This window comes from Halichondria panicea, chromosome 15 (assembly GCF_963675165.1).
Source record: "Halichondria panicea chromosome 15, odHalPani1.1, whole genome shotgun sequence".
Lineage (NCBI taxonomy): Eukaryota > Metazoa > Porifera > Demospongiae > Suberitida > Halichondriidae > Halichondria > Halichondria panicea.
Window position 1 is genome coordinate 3420942 of NC_087391.1, and position 20805 is coordinate 3441746.

Below are 20805 nucleotides of genomic sequence, written 5' to 3' on the forward strand. Positions count from 1 at the left end.
GCCGGTCCTAGGGAAGTTAATTTGTCCCACTATGTCCGTAAGTCTTGCAGACGTCCCGAGGCGGAGGCATCATCCGCATACCAGACTTGCTGGACATCCTTAGGGAGGGAGTTGATGAGAGTTGATGAGAGGTGTAGGCATAGCCAATGGGTCCCCTTGCGTTGTGCCTTCCTGGGATAAGAGGGATGAGCCACCTACAAATAAATCCGTTGGGTCACGGTACGTGTTGAACCGTTGCTAGGGCAACAAGTGAGTTGAACGCGTTGCTTAGCATCCACAAGCAGAACACCTTCAGTGTTTGAATTCAAGAATGCTTCCCTCGTGGCGTGGACTGCTGCTTCTGCTCCTGCGATTTGTCCTGCGCACAGTTGTAGAGGGCCTGCGGCCTCCTGGATGTCTCCTCTGGTAACAAGCAGAATGGCCTTGGCGATAATTCTCCTTGCAGTCTCGCATACTCCGATCGGGCGGACACCCGGGTTTTTATCCAGTGCAATCAAGCGACAGGCCTTGGGATCGACATAGGTAGTGCTGAGACGCCTAGAGCACTCTTGAATGATGTGCAGAGTCTCCTCCAGCCCTTAGCATCTATGCCAGAGGGTCCCGCGGCGCCAGATGTTTGTAGAGTAGCTGATCTGATCTTGGAGGCATCTATCGAGTCAAAGACGATAGTCGTTGTGGACTTCTCCTAGGTTGGGGATGGCCGATGCAGAGCCCTGGTGGATGTTTACTTTTCAGCGCTTCCAGGACCGAAGTTTGTTCACTGCTACTGGATGGAACCATGTCCTCGAGATGCAGGACTCCACCTTTTCCATGATTGCTAAGTAACTGGAGAGCCGATTTTGTCTTGCCTTCGAACATGAGGTTTGCGAAGGACCTTGAGTTCATTGTCATGGGAACTTCTGGGTTTTTTGAGACGTTGCTGTAGGGTCTTCCCTTCTTTCATGAGCTCTATGAAGTCTCCGTCCTTCCATAGAATCATTCGACGTGTTAAACTGGAGATATGGTCTTTAGGGGTTTCTGTAGGAGTAGAATGGATGCAACGGTGATAGCTTTCATTGCTATGCATTCTAGTGCAGACCCCTCTGCATAGGCACGAAATAGACGAGACAGCTCCGCGACAAAAGCATTTCCTGCGTTCCCAAACGGTACAGGAAAATTGTTTTTTCTCCAATGCACAATCTCCTCGTAGATGGAGCAGTGCCACTATCCAGATTTCCCCAGACAAATGTTGGACTTGCCATTGGGATGAATGCTGGAAAGTTTGGGATTTGGTTGGGTTCAACATCACGAGCGCCTGTCTGTTGAGGTGTTGGTTGTGTCTGGCGTGGAGATTGTGGGGAGTGAATGGTGGTTGGGTTGAATGATTGGGTGAGGAGACGGTTGGTCCGTTTTTGGCATCCGGTCGCTGAGGAGTCGAGACGTTGCCATTGGAGCATTGGCCGAGACGACAGCTCAGACATTGACTGCCTGTTTTTACACACGAGCAGTTCCTACATCGCCCTGTTTTGTTGCATCTACAGCAGGTCATTTCTTTCCAATTGGTACACACCGGGGATACAAAAAATTGCGGTCGATGGGGCTGGGCTGCACTCTTTTGAGTGGCCAAGAAAGGAAAAAATAATAAGTGAAAGAATAAATAAAAGAACAAATAAAAGAAAGAGCAGGGACTCAGCACGAGCAATTCTCAGGACTCTAGCTCTCAGCACGGTTTCGGTCTCAGTGTGGTCTTGGTCTCAGTGCGGTAGGGGTAGAGATAGACCTGGGCCTATAAGATCGGAGAGATCAGAGTCCCTCAGTCCCCAGTCTCTCTATCAGTTTCTCTTAGTTTCTCTTAGCACGGTCTCTTAGTTTCTCTCAGCACCTCTCAGCACGGTCTCTTAGTTTCTCTCAGCACACAGTCTCTCTCTCAGTCTCTTAGTTTCTTAGTTTCTCAGTCTCTTAGTCTCTTAGTTTCTCTCAGCACCTCTCAGCAGGGTCTCTTAGTTTCTCTCAGCACGGTCTCTTAGTTTCTCTCAGCACACAGTCTCTCTCTCAGCCTCTTAGCACGGTGACTTTCTAAATTTATTAATTAGGGGGCGTAGTTACATACGTCCGCCATTTTGAGTGGCAAAAAGCACGAGTGGCAACCAGTTTTTTTTTTTTTTTTTTTTTTTTTTTTTAGGGTTAACCCGATGGGCGTGGGCGGCCACGGGTTATAGTAGTCGTTACCCGAGGCGCGTGGGCGGCCATGGGTATAGTAGTCTGTTGGTTTGTTACCCGAGGCGCGCGTGGGCGGCCACGGGTATAGTAGTCTGTTGGTTTGTTACCCGAGGCGCGTGGGCGGCCACGGGTATAGTAGTCTGTTGGTTTGTTACCCGAGGCGCGTGGGCGGCCACGGGTATAGTAGTCTGTTGGTTTGTTACCCTAGGCGCGCGTGGGCGGCCACGGGTATAGTAGTCTGTTGGTTTGTGCCGCGGCCAGCGGGTATAGTAGTCTGTTGGTTTGTTTGTCTGTTTGTTTGTTTGTCACGAGAATCTCTACTCACCTGGATGCCATAGCGCTGCGTTTGCATCATGGATAGCCTTCACACAACAATATCTTGATTTAAATAGTGGCAGATTTTGATGTTAAAGTTTCTTTGTCGAATAAAAGCGAGCAAAAGCTAAACTTGCCCGTTGGCAGCTGCTAACTACACGCGGCCTTTATTCGAGATACCCTATTTACATTGTGATTTTTCCACATGGGTTACTTACAGCTGAAGTGATCCTGTACCAGGAACAATGGAACAGGGTCACTAAGTAGAAAGCTAGAATTATCTACCTTTGCTGACTACGTATTTGCAGCTGAAGTGATCCTGTACCAGGAACAATAAAAGCTAAAATTGTGACTGGTTGCTGGATCCTATATACTCCAGCCTGGCAGGACTCTCTAAGCCTAAGACTCCAGGCTTCTTTGCTGTGATCCCAGTCCACAGTGCATGTCTCATGTGACATGTACCACTCAATGTTTCAGCATGCCATGCCTCCAGTGTTTAGCTATTGAGTTGCTGTGCTGGTCATACATGCTACATGCACTGCATTATCTTTATTATCATGTCACCAGCCGGCCGAGGGTTTGCACTTTAGTGCTCTAGTTTGTTTGTTTGTTTGTTTGTTTGTCTGTTTGTCACTAGTATATCTACTCACCTGGATGCCATAGCGCTGCGTTTGCAGCATAGGTAGCCTTCACATAACAATATCTTGGTTTAAATAGTGGCAGATTTTGATGTTAAAGCTTCTTTGTCGAGCAAAAGCTAAGAAGCTTGAATAAGCTTGTGACTAGGTCTGCTTACCTGGATGTTCTAGCACTGCGTTTACAGCATGAGTAGCCTCCACACAATAAGTTAGTACTTTTGATAGTGGCAGCTTTCGGTGTTAAAGCTTCTTTGTCTAATAAAAGCGAGCAAAATGTAGCTTGAACAGAACTTGCACATGCGTTACTTATAACTGAAGTGATCCTGTACCAAGAACGATGGAACAGGGTCACTACAGTAGAAAGCTGTATATACCAGGAACAATGGAAGAGGGTCACTAAAGTAGAAGCTTGAATATAGCTCCTGCTGCTGACTGGGATCTTACTCCATGCAGAACCTGGAGCCATACTTCTCTGAGACTCCGGCTTCTTTACTGTGATCCTAATCCACAGTGCATATATCTATAGTACCACTACCTGTTCTCAAATGTTTCAGCATGCCTCCAGTCTGGTTTAGTTTTATTGCTCCTGAGTTGCTGTGCAAGTCATACATGACAACAACATCACTATATGCACTGCATTATATTTCTGGTTTCTTTATAATCATGTCACCAGCCGAGGGTTTGCACTTTAGTGCTCTAGTTTGTTTGTTTGTTTGTTTGTTTGTCTGTTTGTCACGAGTATATCTACTCACCTGGATGCCACAGCACTGCGTTTACAGCATGGATAGCCTTCACACAACAATATCTTGGTTTAAATAGTGACAGATTGTGATGTTAAAGCTTCTTTGTCGAGCAAAAGCTAAGAAGCTTGAACGAGCTTGTGACTGGGTCTTCTTACCTGGATGCTCTAGCACTGCGTTTACAGCATGGGTAGCCTCCACATAACAAGTCAGTACTTCTAATAGTGGCAGCTTTCGGTGTTAAAGCTTCTTTGTCTAATAAAAGCGAGCAAAATGTAGCTTGAACAGAACTTGCACATGCGTTACTTATAACTGAAGTGATCCTGTACCAGGTCCAGAAACAATGGAACAGGGTTACTAAAGTAGAAAGCTTGCTTTAGCTGACTGGGATCCATGCAGGACCTGGAGCCATATTTCTCTGAGACTCCAGGCTTCTTTGCTGTGATCCTAATCCACAGTGCATATTATCTATAGTACTACTTGTTCTCAAATGTTTCAGCATGCCTCCAGTCTGGTTTAGTTTTATTGCTCCTGAGTTGCTGTGCAAGTCATGCATGATGATGATAACAACATCACTATATGCACTGCATTATATCAGTCTTTTGGTTTCATGTCACCAGCCGAGGGTTTGCACTTTAGTGCTCTAGTTACCCGAGGCGCGCGTGGGCGGCCACGGGTATAGTAGTATGTTGGTCTGTTTGTTTGTTTGTTTGTTTGTTTGTTTGTCACAGGTATATCTACTCACCTGGATGCCACAGCGCTGCGTTTACAGCATAGATAGCCTTCACACAACAATATCTTGATTTAAATAGTGGCAGATTTTGATGTTAAAGCTTCATTGTCGAGCAAAAGCTAAGAAGCTTGAACTTGCACGTTGGCAGCTAGCTAGCTACACGTGGCCTTGATTACGTAGTTGCAGCTGAAGTGATCCTTACCAAATATAATTATAGTAGAGAGCTAAAATTGTGACTGGTTGTTGGCTGACTCTGGATCCTATACTCCAGCCTGGCAGGAGCCATACCTCTTTAAGTCTAAGCTCCAGGCTTCTTTGCTGTCATTCCTGTCCACAGTGCATGTCTAATGTGACATGTACCACTCAATGTTTCAGCATGCCTCCAAGTCTGGTTTAGTTTTATTGCTCTTGAGTTGCTGTGCTAGTCATACATGCTACATGCACTGCATTATCACTCTTCTGGTTTCTTTATTATCATGTCACCAGCCGAGGGTTTGCACTTTAGTGCTCTAGTTTGTTTGTTTGTTTGTTTGTCTGTTTGTCACTATTATATCTACTCACCTGGATGCCATAGCGCTGCGTTTGCAGCATAGGTAGCCTTCACATAACAATATATTGGTTTAAATAGTGGCAGATTTTGATGTTAAAGCTTCTTTGTCGAGCAAAAGCTAAGAAGCTTGAATAAGCTTGTGACTAGGTCTGCTTACCTGGATGTTCTAGCACTGCGTTTACAGCATGAGTAGCCTCCACACAAGAAGTTAGTACTTTTGATAGTGGCAGCTTTCGGTGTTAAAGCTTCTTTGTCTAATAAAAGTGTCTAATAAAAGCGAGCAAAATGTAGCTTGAACAGAACTTGCACATGCGTTATTATAACTGAAGTGATCAACGATGGAACAGGGTCACTACAGTAGAAAGCTGTATATACCAGGAACAATGGAACAGGGTCACTAAAGTAGAAGCTTGAATATAGCTCCTGCTGCTGACTGGGATCCTACTCCATGCAGAACCTGGAGCCATACTTCTCTGAGACTCCAGGCTTCTTTACTGTGATCCTAATCCACAGTGCATATATCTATAGTACCACTACCTGTTCTCAAATGTTTCAGCATGCCTCCAGTCTGGTTTAGTTTTATTGCTCCTGAGTTGCTGTGCAAGTCATACATGATAACAACATCACTATATGCACTGCATTATATTTCTGGTTTCTTTATAATCATGTCACCAGCCGAGGGTTTGCACTTTAGTGCTCTAGTTGTTTGTTTGTTTGTTTGTCTGTTTGTCACGAGTATATCTACTCACCTGGATGCCATAGCGTTGCGTTTGCAGCATAGGTAGCCTTCACAGAACAATATCTTGATTTAAATAGTGGCAGATTTTGATGTTAAAGCTTCTTTGTCGAGCAAAAGCTAAGAAGCTTGAATAAGCTTGTGACTAGGTCTGCTTACCTGGATGTTCTAGCACTGCGTTTACAGCATGAGTAGCCTCCACACAACAAGTTAGTACTTTTGATAGTGGCAGCTTTCGGTGTTAAAGCTCCTTTGTCTAATAAAAGCGAGCAAAATGTAGCTTGAACAGAACTTGCACATGCGTTACTTATAACTGAAGTGATCCTGTACCAAGAACGATGGAACAGGGTCACTAAAGTAGAAAGCTGTATATACCAGGAACATGGAACACTAAAGTAGAAGCTTGAATTATAGCTCCTGCTGCTGACTGGGATCCTACTCCATGCAGAACCTGGAGCCATACTTCTCTGAGACTCCAGGCTTCTTTACTGTGATCCTAATCCACAGTGCATATATCTATAGTACTCAAATGTTTCAGCATGCCTCCAGTCTGGTTTAGTTTTATTGCTCCTGAGTTGCTGTGCAAGTCATACATGATAACAACATCACTACATGCACTGCATTATATTTCTGGTTTTTTTATAATCATGTCACCAGCCAAGGGTTTGCACTTTAGTGCTCTAGTTTGGTTTGTTACCCGGGGCGCGCGTGGGCGGCCACGGGTATAGTAGTCTGTTGGTCTGTTTGTTACCCGAGGCGCGTGGGCGGCCACGGGTATAGTAGTCTGTTGGTTTGTTTGTTACCCGAGGCGCGTGGGCAGCCACGGGTATAGTAGTCTGTTGGTTTGTTACCCGAGGCCGCCGCGGCCAGCGGGTATAGTAGTCTGTTGGTTTGTTTGTCTGTTTGTTTGTTTGTCACGAGAATCTCCACTCACCTGGATGCCATAGCGCTGCGTTTGCAGCATGGATAGCCTTCACACAACAATATCTTGATTTAAATAGTGGCAGATTTTGATGTTAAAGTTTCTTTGTCGAATAAAAGCGAGCAAAAGCTAAACTTGCCAGTTGGCAGCTGCTAACTACACGCGGCCTTTATTCGAGATACCCTATTTACATTGTGATTTTCCCACATGGGTTACTTACAGCTGAAGTGATCCTGTACCAAGAACAATTGTACCAAGAACAATGGAACAGGGTCACTAAGTAGAAAGCTAGAATTATCTACCTCTGCTGACTACGTATTTGCAGCTGAAGTGATCCTGTACCAGGAACAATAAAAGCTAAAATTGTGACTGGTTGCTGGATCCTATATACTCCAGCCTGGCAGGACTCTCTAAGCCTAAGACTCCAGGCTTCTTTGCTGTGATCCCAGTCCACAGTGCATGTCTCATGTGACATGTACCACTCAATGTTTCAGCATGCCATGCCTCCAGTGTTTAGCTATTGAGTTGCTGTGCTGGTCATACATGCTACATGCACTGCATTATCTTTATTATCATGTCACCAGCCGAGGGTTTGCACTTTAGTGCTCTAGTTTGTTTGTTTGTTTGTTTGTCTGTTTGTCACGAGTATATCTACTCACCTGGATGCCATAGCGCTGCGTTTGCAGCATAGGTAGCCTTCACAGAACAATATCTTGATTTAAATAGTGACAGATTTTGATGTTAAAGCTTCTTTGTCGAGCAAAAGCTAAGAAGCTTGAATAAGCTTGTGACTAGGTCTGCTTACCTGGATGTTCTAGCACTGCGTTTACAGCATGAGTAGCCTCCACACAACAAGTTAGTACTTTTGATAGTGGCAGCTTTCGATGTTAAAGCTCCTTTGTCTAATAAAAGCGAGCAAAATGTAGCTTGAACAGAACTTGCACATGCGTTACTTATAACTGAAGTGATCCTGTACCAAGAACAATGGAACAGGGTCACTAAAGTAGAAAGCTGTATATACCAGGAACATGGAACACTAAAGTAGAAGCTTGAATTATAGCTCCTGCTGCTGACTGGGATCCTACTCCATGCAGAACCTGGGGCCATACTTCTCTGAGACTCCAGGCTTCTTTACTGTGATCCTAATCCACAGTGCATATATCTATAGTACTCAAATGTTTCAGCATGCCTCCAGTCTGGTTATTGCTCCTGAGTTGCTGTGCTAAGTCATACATGATAACAACATCACTACATGCACTGGATTATATTTCTGGTTTCTTTATAATCATGTCACCAGCCGAGGGTTTGCACTTTAGTGCTCTAGTTTGTTTGTCTGTTTGTTTGTCACAGGTATATCTACTCACCTGGATGCCACAGCACTGCATTTACAGCATGGATAGCCTTCACACAACAATATCTTGGTTTAAATAGTGACAGATTGTGATGCTAAAGCTTCTTTGTCGAGCAAAAGCTAAGAAGCTTGAACAAGCTTGTGACTGGGTCTGCTTACCTGGATGCTCTAGCACTGCGTTTACAGCATAGGTAGCCTCCACACAACAAGTCAGTACTTCTAATACTGGCAGCTTTCGGTGTTAAAGCTTCGTTGTCTAATAAAAGCGAGCAAAATGTAGCTTGAACAGAACTTGCACATGCGTTACTTATAACTGAAGTGATCCTGTACCAGGTCCAGAAACAATGGAACAGGGTCACTAAGTAGAAAGCTGTATATACCAAGAACAATGGAACAGGGTCACTAAAGCAGAAAGCTTGAATTATAGCTCCTGCTTTTAGCTCTGGGATCTAGGACCTGGAGCCATACTTCTCTGAGACTCTAGGCTTCTTTGCTGTGATCCTAATCCACAGTGCATATAGTACCACTACCTGTTCTCAAATGTTTCAGCATGCCTCCAGTCTGGTTTAGTTTTATTGTTCCTTAGTTGCTGTGCAAGTCATACGTAATAACAACATCACTATATGCACTGCATTATATTTCTGGTTTCTTTATAATCATGTCACCAGCCGAGGGTTTGCACTTTAGTGCTCTAGTTTGTTTGTTTGTAATGTGTGAGTCTACTCACCTGCATGCCATGGCACTGCGTTTACAGCATGGATAGCCTTCATACAACAAGTTATTAATTTTAATAGTGGCAGAATTTCATGTTAAACCTTCGTTGTCAAATAAAAACGAGCAAAAGCTAAGAAGCTTGTGACTGGGTCTGCTTACCTGGATGCTCTAGCACTGCGTTTACAGCATGGGTAGCCTCCACACAACAAGTCAGTACTTCTAATAGTGGCAGCTTTCGGTGTTAAAGCTTCGTTGTCTAATAAAAGTGAGCAAAATGTAGCTTGAACAGAACTTGCACATGCGTTACTTATAACTGAAGTGATCCTGTACCAGGTCCAGAAACAATGGAACAGGGTCACTAAAGTAGAAAGCTGTATATACCAGGAACAATATTGGAACAGGGTCACTAAACCAGAAAGCTTGCTTTAGCTGACTGGGATCCATGCAGGACCTGGAGCCATACTTCTCTGAGACTCCATGCTTCTTTGCTGTGATCCTAATCCACAGTGCATATATTTATAGTACTAGAGTAAGTAACCTATCTTCGCCAGACACCTATAATCGGCGGCTATTGCACGAAGCACAAGACAATTTTGCACAAAACTAACTACATGGATCTACAGATGGGTAAGAAAGTAACAGCTCCCCAAAATTTGGAAAGAATAACTTGCTTGCGGAGGGAATGGTGGTCATGAGAAATGAGCTGCCGAATGCATCGATAATCGTCAGTGAGACATTTATCTCCGTCTTTGCACGCTTACCAAGCACTGAAACTACCAACACTAAACAATACTTCTTGGCACAACTCTAACTAGTGAGCACTACTTGCAGGCAAAGCAGCGTTAGCTGCAGATCGAGCCCCACCCAGCCTGGCATGACGAAAATTTTGCAAAAAATAATGCTGATTCAGCAATAATTGTGCACATTCAGCAATAATTGTGGCAAATTAAACTGGGATTACCTCGATTTCAGGCCGCCCTGAAGATATGTGCACAATTATTGCTGAATCAGCACTATTTTTTTGCAAAATTTTCGTCATGCCTAGCTGGGTGGGGCTCGATCTGCAGCTAACGCTGCTTTGCCTGCAAGTAGTGCTCACTAGTTAGAGTTGTGCCAAGAAGCATTGTTTAGTGTTGGTAGTTTCAGTGCTTGGTAAGCGTGCAAAGACGGAGATAAATGTCTCACTGACGATTATCTATGCATTCGGCAGCTCATTTCTCATGACCACCATTCCGTCCGCAAGCAAGTTATTCTTTCCAAATTTTGGGGAGCTGTTACTTTCTTACCCATCTGTAGATCCATGTAGTTAGTTTTATGCAAAATTGTCTTGTGCTTCGTGCAATAGCCGCCGATTATAGGTGTCTGGCGAAGATAGGTTACTTACTCTACTACCTGTTCTCAAATGTTTCAGCATGCCTCCAGTCTGGTTTAGTTTTATGGCTCCTGAGTTGCTGTGCAAGTCATGCATGATGATGATAACAACATCACTATATGCACTGCATTATATCAGTCTTCTGGTTTCTTTATAATCATGTCACCAGCCGAGGGTTTGCACTTTAGTGCTCTAGTTTGTTTGTTAACCCGTAGTCGTTTGGTTTGTTTGTTTGTTTGTTTGTTTGTTTGTTTGTGACAGGTGAATCTACTCACCTGGATGCCACAGCACTGCGTTTACAGCATGGATAGCCTTCATACAACAAGTTATTAATTTTAATAGTGGCAGAATTTCATGTTAAACCTTCGTTGTCAAATAAAAACGAGCAAAAGCTAAGAAGCTTGTGACTGGGTCTGCTTACCTGGATGCTCTAGCACTGCGTTTATAGCATGGGTAGCCTCCACACAACAAGTCAGTACTTCTAATAGTGGCAGCTTTCGGTGTTAAAGCTTCGTTGTCTAATAAAAGTGAGCAAAATGTAGCTTGAACAGAACTTGCACATGCGTTACTTATAACTGAAGTGATCCTGTACCAGGTCCAGAAACAATGGAACAGGGTCACTAAAGTAGAAAGCTGTATATACCAGGAACAATGGAACAGGGTCACTAAAGTAGAAAGCTTGCTTTAGCTGACTGGGATCCGTGCAGGACATGGAGCCATACTTCTCTGAGACTCCAGGCTTCTTTGCTGTGATCCTAATCCACAGTGCATATATCTATAGTACTACTACCTGTTCTCAAATGTTTCAGCATGCCTCCAGTCTGGTTTAGTTTTATTGCTCCTGAGTTGCTGTGCAAGTCATGCATGATGATGATAACAACATCACTATATGCACTGCATTATATCAGTCTTCTGGTTTCTTTATAATCATGTCACCAGCCGAGGGTTTGCACTTTAGTGCTCTAGTTTGCAAAAGTTTGCAGCTCTACTATGGCTGAGTGTGATGCAGGGAGAGTCTCCAACTACTTTCAAGAACTAAAATAGGGTGCTATAAAGCTATCATGTCAAGAAAAGGAGCATAAACAACAAGACAATGGATAAACCATGCAAACCAATTAACTGAATTGTAGATTTATAGAGCTGCACACACATGAAAATGTTTGTCTATTGCACTGATTTCTGTTTCCATATCATGTTTATGTTCAGTATCTCTGGAGAGAGAGCGTCTTGACTCTTTCTGCCTGTGATAGAGTGAATAACAAAACGGTAGTTTTGCAACTTTTGTGCTCCCCATTCTTTCTCTTGGCTGCAGCTACCCATCAACTATGGCTTTCTAGATATAGAAGAAAGCAATACAATGATAGTCTTGATCCTTTAGAGTGTCTGATTGCATTACCAACAGTGTAGCAGCTCTAACCGTAGCTCAACTTTTAGCATTTAGCCTATGTATCAAGGTACTTTTTGCCACTCAAAATGGCGGACATATGTAACCACGCCCCTTTTCCAAGAGTTTTTGTGTGGCCACACCCCTTTTTGGCCGGAAGTGGGCGGATCTGCATAACCTCTATAGAGCATATCAAAAAGCATAGTGCCATATGCTTTCCCTTACCAGTTTGATCGATCACAGCACAAGCTGTATAGTCTCGAATACCCGCCTCAACCTAAAAGCTTGAGTCTGGTCAAACTCACATATGAACTTTGTTCTGCACAGTCAGCAAAGTCAAGTGGACTACACGCCCACAAGCATAGTGATAAAGCCACAAGCCACCGCATGTTAGGGACAGAACATACACAGAGCTAGAGGGCTATATCAGACAGTGTATCAATTAAGGCTAGGAGTTGAAAGCCTACGAGAAAAACACTGAGCTTGAAGCCATCATTGCACAGAGCTAGAGGGGCATGAAACCATGGTCGACGGTCACATTCACATAAATGAGCATTTAGGCTGTTAATTTCGACAAGGTGTTCCAAAGGTCCTGTTGCTAGTCTGGAGAGTTCTGGTATCATATCCTTACAACTCTCTCCATGAATTTTCCTACGTCGCCTTCTGCATGTCTGGGGCTAATTCTTTCTACTAGTAACAATCCATGCTGCTGTGGCGGTTAGCTATAATGATATTCATGTAGACTATAATTTTATTCATGTTCCACCCCCACTTGTGGCCAATTAAATGTCCAAGAAATTCCTGGACACACTTGAACCAAACCACAATGTGAGTTTGACCAGACTCAAGCTTTTAGGTTGAGGCGGGTATTCGAGACTACAAGCTGTATTGGTTTGTACAAGTACATCATTGTAGACGTCATGTGAGGTGTCTTTGGTAAAAAAAGTACCACTGCGTCTGCCGGAGAATGTGTTTCGCAAGACTAGTAACCATTACTATTTGAAAAGGTAAGCTCTTAGGTACCTAGTACCTATTGATAGGCGAATTAAATTGAACAAAATTTTTGTGTAAGTGAGTTTTAACTATTTCAAAGCAACACTTTTTAACATGTATTTTCTTGTCTGTACACAATCATGTTGTAGAGGAATCAAATAAATAAAATCAGTTATCGTTCTTCTTTTGCCTCTTTACAGGTGGAGGTCTGCATGCAATGGTGGATGGTGCTATGTAAACATAGTGCTGTTTCATCATACATCGGAGTCTCTCCACACCATTTGGAATGTTGCGATACGTAACTTTCAAATTGTTAAAATAGGCGTGGATCGCCTCAGCCCCTTGCTCTCCCATGAGTCCTATTCCCACCTGCCACTGGTCCAGCCAATCAACCACATGCTTCTCTAGCATGTGCATCTTTGGTATGACGGTTGCTTGAGGAAATTGCTCCCGATAAAATGTCATAAAGGTGGAGATGGGAGTATCTTTGGAGTAAATTTACATGGTACGTTGTCATTTTACACAATTTAAATTTACCTAGGGAAGCAATTTCCTCCTGTGTGATCATATTTTGATTATATATAATTATTGTGACACTTGCTGAATAGAGTTAGGGTGACACAAAACTTCCGCTGGATCTTCTCAGCACTCGTAACTATGGACGGCTCATAACTGCTTGCTCTGAGTACAACGGTATTGCGAGTTTCTCAATGTTCCTCACCTGTAGAGTGATATTCAAAGTAAGTTTGTTTTTAGTTAATAACGTACCTGGAGGGTCCGGTTTACGTGATTTCCCACAAATGTGCCACCATAGTACGTTTGTCTCCGAACATTGAAGTCTTCTAGAGCAGCATCTAGAGCCTTAACAAAAGGTCCATCCTCTTTCTTGTACCCTTTTGCTGTTTTCTCGTTAATCTTAGTCCACTCAGCATCCTAATCCATAATTATGTACACAACTCAGCATCCTAATCCATAATTATGTACACAACTCATCGTCTTAGTTTAATAATAATTATCACTTACAAGCTTCTTCGCGTGCGAAGCTTTCTCCTCAAATTCTGAGCGGAGTGCTGAGAGTCGAGGATCGTCTTCCTCCTCACCTTCACCAAACACACAGAGCAAGGCCACCAGGTCATTGAGTTGAGCCACTTCTTCGTTTACCCTATACATTTATTTTATTGCTTTAAATTTTATGTGTTCCATGTAAATTTAATCACCTGTCTAGCTCATCCTTGAGGGCTCTCTCTCTCACAGAGTCACTCATGAAGTTTGAGTATGAAGGGCCACCCCTCTCGCGACTATCTTCACACCATAAGACTGCATTGTCAAGCGCACGACATTCATCCTCCATCAATTGGAAGAGCCGGTAAAATATCCCTAAACTGATGTGCAGTCCTGGAGGGCAAACCTGCATTTCCATTTTGGAATAAGGTGGGTGTGAATTAACAATGTAGATGTTACTTGATTCAAAGGGATGCATTTGAAAAAAGGTTCCCGAACACAATTGTTGAAGTTTTTGACGTTCTTTAGGATCCCTCCGGCTGCAATGAAGCTGTGGTGGTCTGTGACCATACTGGCAGTGCTTCTGCTTTGAACAGTAGTGGGTGGGTTCCTTAGCTGTTCTGATGTTGTCAAGCACCACAAGCAACACTGCCGACCTATTCAGAATTTCACGTAAAGTAAGGTATGTGTATAATATAGTTATTCCTTTTACCTGAAGCACCTGACAGCCCATATATGTTACACAGGAACTCATAATCCCCGCTAAGGAATACTCGGATTGTCTTTCCTCTGTACACGTTACAATTATAGTTTTTAATATTCTGCTTAGTACCTCCATGTCTTGCTCTGTAGGCTGTCCACCTCATCTTCGAACCTCTGTAGTGCGATCTTCAGGTTGGTAACGTTGTCGGGAGCCTCAAAAACACAAAAAGCACAGGTATTAACTGAATAGCCGCGGTTATGATTTCATACGTAGTACCGCCCACCGCGGAACCAAAATCTAATTAATTTTAAATTACTTTCATTATCAGCTCCTAGCCAAGAAAAATGCGTAGCTAAGAAGCGGTAGCAGTTTTCTGCAGGCAACTTTGTTGCAAACTAGTCTAGAATAGTTATTCTGCCAGGATCTCTGAGTTTTGAACGGAGCAGGTAACCAGCCAAGGCCCCAGCGAAGGATCATTTCACAAGTAAGCTCTGTGTGTGTATAGCGATCATCATTTTCCTAGTCTAGCCTTTAGAAGCCTTTTGAGCTGATTTAATATGCTTGTCCACCTACCTAGATAGCCTCTGAGTGTGTGAAATATACTGAAAGAATAGTTTAGAGCCTGTTTTTTTAGTGTAGTCTACAAGGTTTGATATTCAAATAATTTTCTCTTTTTCAGCATTCGCCTCTAGCAAAGAAAGATGCATAACTTGGAAACAGTGACAGTTTTCTTTATTCAACTTCGTAGCAAAGTAGTCTACAGTAGTTACTGTGTCAGGATCTCCTGGTTTCCAACGGAAAAGTCAACCAGCCAAGGCCAGAGCGAGGGATCTCTTCAGAGGTAAGCTTTGTGTGCATATTATAGCAAGCGTTATGTAGCTAGTATAAGCCTCTGAGCTGATTTAATATGCTTCTGCACTTGCCTAGATAGCTTATGAGTGTGTAAAGTACTTGTGTAGAAGCTGAGTTAGTTTAGAGCCTGTTTTTAGAGTGTAGTGTACAGTGTTTGATATTCAATTATTATTCTTTTCAGTGTGGCAAAGAACAGTAACAGTTCTCTTCAAGCTACCTTGTAGCTAGTTACTCTGTCAGGACCTCCAATCTGAACAGTCAACCAGCCAAGGACAGAGCGAGATTTTACTTCAGAGGTTAAGCTTTGTGTGCGTATGATTATAGCGATGCTGTTTTTAGCTTGTACATAGTGTTCTTAGCTGATAATACGCTTTCTTAGCTTGTAAAGTGCACTGGCTCCAGCAGTGTGTTGAAGCCGAGTTTAAAATACAGAAGCCTATATGTACGCTCAGCAGTGTTGCAATGTAAAGGGGTCATCATTGATTTGCTTAGCTATCTGTTGGTCTCATCCACAATGTATTCTGTTATCAACTGTGATGAATGCTGGAATTTTGTCTTGAATCGGAGATCGGAAAGTTTGGGCCAACAGATTGGTTGAGATGGTGGGAGTCCATAGTCAGGCCAGGAGTGGAAATGCTTACAGTAAGTGGTGTGTGTGCGTGTGTGTGTGTGCGTGCGTGTGCGCACTTGTGTGTATCTTTATGTGCGTGCGTGTGTCTGTGTCTGTCTGTATGTGTGCCCGCGCGGGTGTATGTGTGTGTGTATGTGTCTGTTATGTGTTCCCGCACGGGTGTATGTGTGTATGTGTATCTGTGCACACGCGCACGCTTGTGTGTATCTGTGTGTGTGTGTGTGTGTGTGCCCCCTGTGTGTGCGTGTGGCCAGACACAGGAAGAGCACGACAGGAGATTGTCAGAGGTACTCTGTAAATTGCAAGAAGCAGGCCTCACCCATGTGTAAAATGGTACTTTATACCATGCTAAATATTATCAGTGCTCTGCCAAAAGTTATGCCTAGGCTTGTGTGAAGTTCCTGCTTGCTTCCAATTGGGGTTGGCTTGTGTGAAGTTCCTGCTTGCTTCCAAGGTTACAATTCAATTAGGCTCACTACTCAATTAGGCTCACTGTGTACATGTACAGAGGTTGATTGCATAATAATGTGTTAAATCTTTTTATGAACTCCCAGTTTGTTGTAGGATCACAATTACTTTATAATTATGTGCCTATGAGTGCCATTGCATGTAAGTTTGCTTGTGGGAGCCTGTACATAATTATGTCTAAGGTTGCATGATTCATAATTATTTGGCACCCTTGTATGAGATGTACTGTACTTTGTGTATGGCCATTCTCAATATACTTTTTTTAGGTTTGTTGGCTTGTGAGTTAGTGCTGTGTTACATGTACATTCCTGCTGGCAGTCCAATTATAATTATGTGGCTGAATGTCAATTTACAGCTGTTTGCATAGACCTTGCAAAATACTAAATCAGCACTGCATTACCACAAAACCACAATACAATGTTGCTATGCAAACAACATGTAGTCTTCTAGCACTTGTATATTAAATGGGTACTTTTTTTACAAAAATGGCTAATCTGCGAGGCCCTCAAAAATTATCCGCTATAAGGTGGTATCAGTAAATGCTCTCACGATCTACTCTTGGTGGTATATGGAAACTCACATACAAATTATGGTGGGGATCGGAAATGGAGAATGGGCTGGGACTAGCTTGTATATACCAGCAGATATGATATACACGTAGCTACTAATCTGTCCACTGAATGTATAGAAAGCAGTGTGAAGGCTGAAGAAACTGTTAGTACGAAGTACTGCAAAGGACCTCAACACTGACATATCACAAAAGATTCGTTCAGCATGCAAGTCTCAGCACATGTTGATAGAGACCATTCTCCACTTCAATCCTCCCCGGTTCCATAGTCTACTTCTAGTTGCTCATAACTATACTACATGCATGTACATGTATTTATACTATTTGTTTGCATAGCAACATTGCATGACATGTATGGTGGTTTTGTGGTAATGCAGTGAAGATTTGATTTTGCAAGGTCTATGCAAACAGCTGTAGTGTGTGTATTGATTGCATGATAATCTTTTGATCTTTTAGGCACCACCCTAAGGCTAATGTTAATCAATGTCTTGTTTCTGGTTACCTCCCTCCTTAAATTTCACTGCCTCATCAAAAAACTCATTATGACATCACTCCATTATTTTCATTTGCCACACCTACTTGTGGGTGTGTCACATGGTAAATAGCATAGATTGAAGCAGATTAGGGTAGTAAGATTTTCCTTTGTCATATTTGTGGTTTTATTGTATCCAGTGTGGTTATTTTAATTAACAGGAAATGGGGTTTTACAGAAAGTGATGTCACAATAATGAATAATGATAACCTCCCTCCCTCACTAGTGGTAAGGTGATTTCCAAACCAGAAACAAGACATTGACGAACACTGGCCTAAACAAAGGTACATTTAAAATTCAATTTCTTTATGGCTGGCTTGTTGGCTGGTGTTTGTCTCTGAGGAGGCTCTGTTCTACTTGTGTGTAAGAACCATTGATTCTAGAGGTGGTCTGCTTGGTTGGTAATATACTCCTTCTTCCTCATGCAGGTCTGTGAAACTATCGTCACTGCTATCTGCCATGGAACCACCACCATCTAATGGGTCTGAGAAGTTCTACTCACTGTGACTACTATCCAGGATACCTAGGAGTACCTCATCCCCTATGTACAGAGGCATTGATGTACCATAGAATTAATTGTAATTGTATTTTTTATAATGTATGTTCACTTTTGAGATTGATATTGAAATACAAATTTCACATTAAAATTTCAGCAAATTTTTGATTGCTAACCTATGGTGATCGGACTCAGTACGGCTTCTGTTGACCTGAGAGAGAAGCCTTGCAAGCTGTGGAGCTCTGGAAGGTTGTAGCTAGCCTCGACTCCAGCCCCACCTGGTATTTACTGTTAGCGCGTGGGTGGACAATTAATTTATTATTTACAGTATTTTATCTCATTGAACGTTAAAACAGTTATTGTGATAAAGAACAGAAAAAAGAAAAAGAAGAGGCTACCTCTCTGTATATACTGTAGACAGAGACAGCTAAGTAAAACATCAGCTCTGTAGATTTATTCATTAACTTGAGGCTCGGATCGGATACACACTCAGGCGACAAGTTAATCTCATAAGAAATTAGTTAAACCTGTGGGTAAAAAATAAATGTGGATAAGTACAGTGGCTGTGACGTAACATAATGTGAGGACTACTTATTGATTTACACAATAGATTTACCATTGAAAGCACTATCCATTAATACACACTCAAGCAACAAGTCCGGATACACACTCAAGCAACAAGTCCCTCGGATTGTAAACACATTCAGGCCACACAGTTCTCGGATCAGATACCACGTACTTACTCTGTGACCAATTTTCGGCAAATGTCACAACAATACTTCCTTCCAGATCTCAGAGAGAATGGCACTGAACGTCGAACAGACACACCAACACTTTGAAGATGGCTTCACTCAGAAACAAGAGGAGAAATCACCATCACAACACTTCTTTCAGAGAGAGGTGCACTGGTCCTGTCAAGCTTCACATCAATCAAGAAAGGGAGTGTCTGGAAAGCAGATGGACTTGCTCTGGGACTTGCCATAGCCGGTACCCACATAAACACCAGCGTACAGACACTTCAACCCCTCCAGCTGCTTGTCTTTCAAGACTAGACCTGGTTTTCCAACACAGGATAACACGTACGCGAGAGCAGAAGAGAAGGTAGCAGCCATTACACAACTTGGACTAGATTTCTTTTTTCAATGACATCATTATAAATGAAACGGATATCAATGTTTTACAAACTAATGCGGAATAAGAATACTGATAAATATACTGCAATTCCCAGATTCTGGGTAATTCTGGCGCATGCGTAAACAGTGTATACCAGGCCGCCTTTCTCAGCGGCTTGGAATCGAGGCTAGGTTGTAGCTCACCACAAATTAATTAAGAGTAGAGTAATGTGCTTCAAAGCGTCAACCGCGGCTATTCGGTTAACAGGGGAATTAGGATGCTCTACATTACATATCTGAAATACCATCTTAAAACTCCCTCCTCCCTTATCTCCTCCCAACTTGACCCAGATCTCGTCAGCAGGTATCTTCCCTTCATGCCAAGTAAGCCGGTGCACTCTAAAAAGAATGAAATGTTTGCACAGTCTCTTAATTGGTTAATCGCGTACCTTCTCTCATCATCATCATTGGATCTTCTCCCAGAGATGTGGTGTATAACACATGGGAACATTCTTAATTTCCACAGTGTCCTTGACTGGAAATGTGAAGGGAACAAGTTGACACTTAAGATTATCTATTCCTATGAGTTAGCTTCAGCCCGCATCTTCTTCTCAGACGCTATTTTTACACTGGACCCTAACATTCTAGGAGGAAAAATTAAAAGAGGTAAGTCATAATACATAATATAATATCTTTTCATGGTCCACAGCTTGTTCCTGGGAATCATGAGAACAGACAGTCACAAGATCTGTTTGGTAGTCAGGTAGATCAGAGTAAAACATAAAACATTGTTCTACAATTTGTTTTATATATATAGAGTTAGACAGTTGAAGAAAACTATGATGTGCAACGTCTTAATAGTATCTAGACATCCCTTTGAGCCCAGCAGCACTGGAAAGTGATCATAACCACAATGTCTGATTTATTGATCGAGATACCTTTACCAGTTTAACTGCAGAGCCTGATAGGAGTTTGAGCTTCATTTTTGGTCTGCAGCTAGCTAAAGAGTTCCGCTATAGTCCTCAGTTTTTACATTTTCACAGGAGTCCTTACTGGTGAGAATATCAGCACTGTCCGAACTTACGTTGTTTTTGTCCGGCAGTGTTTTCTTTCAGCTGTAAAACAAACAATTTTCACAGTATAGCTACACAATTTGGAGAATAGATAGCATAAGACTAGATAGCATAAGACATTAGCGTCTTTGAATTGTGTCTGTATCTTTTGTAGATATCGGTGTCCGACATAATTATAATGACGTCCGGTGATTGATACTTTACTCTAGCGCATGCTAGTCGTATATGCTACATGCATTGCATTATCACTCTTCTGGTTTTTTTATTATCATGTCACCAGCCGAGGGTTTGCACTTTAGTGCTCTAGTTTGTCTGTTTGTTTGTAACAATAATATCTACTCACCTAGATGCCATAGCACTGCGTTTACAGCATAGATAGTCTTCACACAACAATATCTTGGTTTAAATAGTGGCAGATTTTGATGTTAAAGCTCTTTTGAACAAAAGCTAAGAATTAAGCTTAAATTTGCCACGTGGCCAGGTACGGGATCACTTCAGCTGAAAATACGTAGTTCAAGGCTTGATTACGTATTTTCAGCTGAAGTGATCCAGTACCAGGAACAATTGAATAGGGTCAAGAAAGTAGAATTGTGACTGCACTGGTTGTTGACTGACTCTGGATACTATACTCCAGCCTAGAAGGAGCCATACTTCTCTTAGTCTAAGACTCCAGGCTTCTTTGCTGTGATCCCAGTCCATAGTGCATGTCTCATGCATGTGC

At 42.6% G+C, this 20805-nt stretch overlaps 1 protein-coding gene and 1 long non-coding RNA gene across 5 annotated transcripts; one reads left to right on the forward strand and one right to left on the reverse strand.

Annotated features, from left to right (window-relative positions):
- The first annotated feature begins 12435 nt into the window (after positions 1-12435).
- LOC135348341 (uncharacterized) lies at positions 12436-18050 on the forward strand. Its single transcript, XR_010398719.1, has 7 exons — positions 12436-12661; positions 12848-13152; positions 13256-14836; positions 15032-15193; positions 15386-15846; positions 17630-17687; positions 17832-18050. It is a non-coding gene; the product is annotated as an uncharacterized LOC135348341 (long non-coding RNA).
- Positions 12700-20589, reverse strand: LOC135348339 (uncharacterized). Of its 4 annotated transcripts, none has more exons than XM_064546525.1 (12): positions 20428-20589; positions 19950-20126; positions 19461-19759; positions 19317-19410; positions 14482-14525; positions 14362-14438; positions 14109-14305; positions 13865-14055; positions 13671-13809; positions 13416-13580; positions 13185-13368; positions 12700-13132 (listed from the first exon to the last, which is right to left on the reverse strand). In XM_064546525.1, the coding sequence occupies exons 3-11, from the start codon at positions 19520-19522 to the stop codon at positions 13303-13305; spliced, it is 1035 nt and encodes a 344-aa protein (XP_064402595.1). In that variant the 5' UTR covers positions 19523-19759; positions 19950-20126; positions 20428-20589; the 3' UTR covers positions 12700-13132; positions 13185-13302. The 4 variants fall into 4 exon arrangements, with proteins under 4 accessions (XP_064402595.1, XP_064402593.1, XP_064402594.1 ...); XM_064546523.1 differs by having other exon boundaries at positions 14482-14564; XM_064546524.1 differs by lacking the exons at positions 19950-20126; positions 20428-20589 and having other exon boundaries at positions 14482-14564; positions 19461-19942.
- Between the last annotated feature and the right edge of the window lie 216 nt (positions 20590-20805).

What these genes read in the sequence shown, in the direction of transcription:
- LOC135348339 (XM_064546523.1), bottom strand. Translation starts at nt 19,522, where the DNA reads ATGTTCCCATGTGTTATACACCACATCTCTGGGAGAAGATCCAATGAT. An exon ending in AATGCATCCCTTTGAATCAA is followed by an intron (nt 14,056 to 14,108) that starts GTAACATCTACA and finishes ATGGAAATGCAG; the next exon opens with GTTTGCCCTCCAGGACTGCA. An exon ending in ACGTAAACCGGACCCTCCAG is followed by an intron (nt 13,369 to 13,415) that starts GTACGTTATTAA and finishes ATCACTCTACAG; the next exon opens with GTGAGGAACATTGAGAAACT.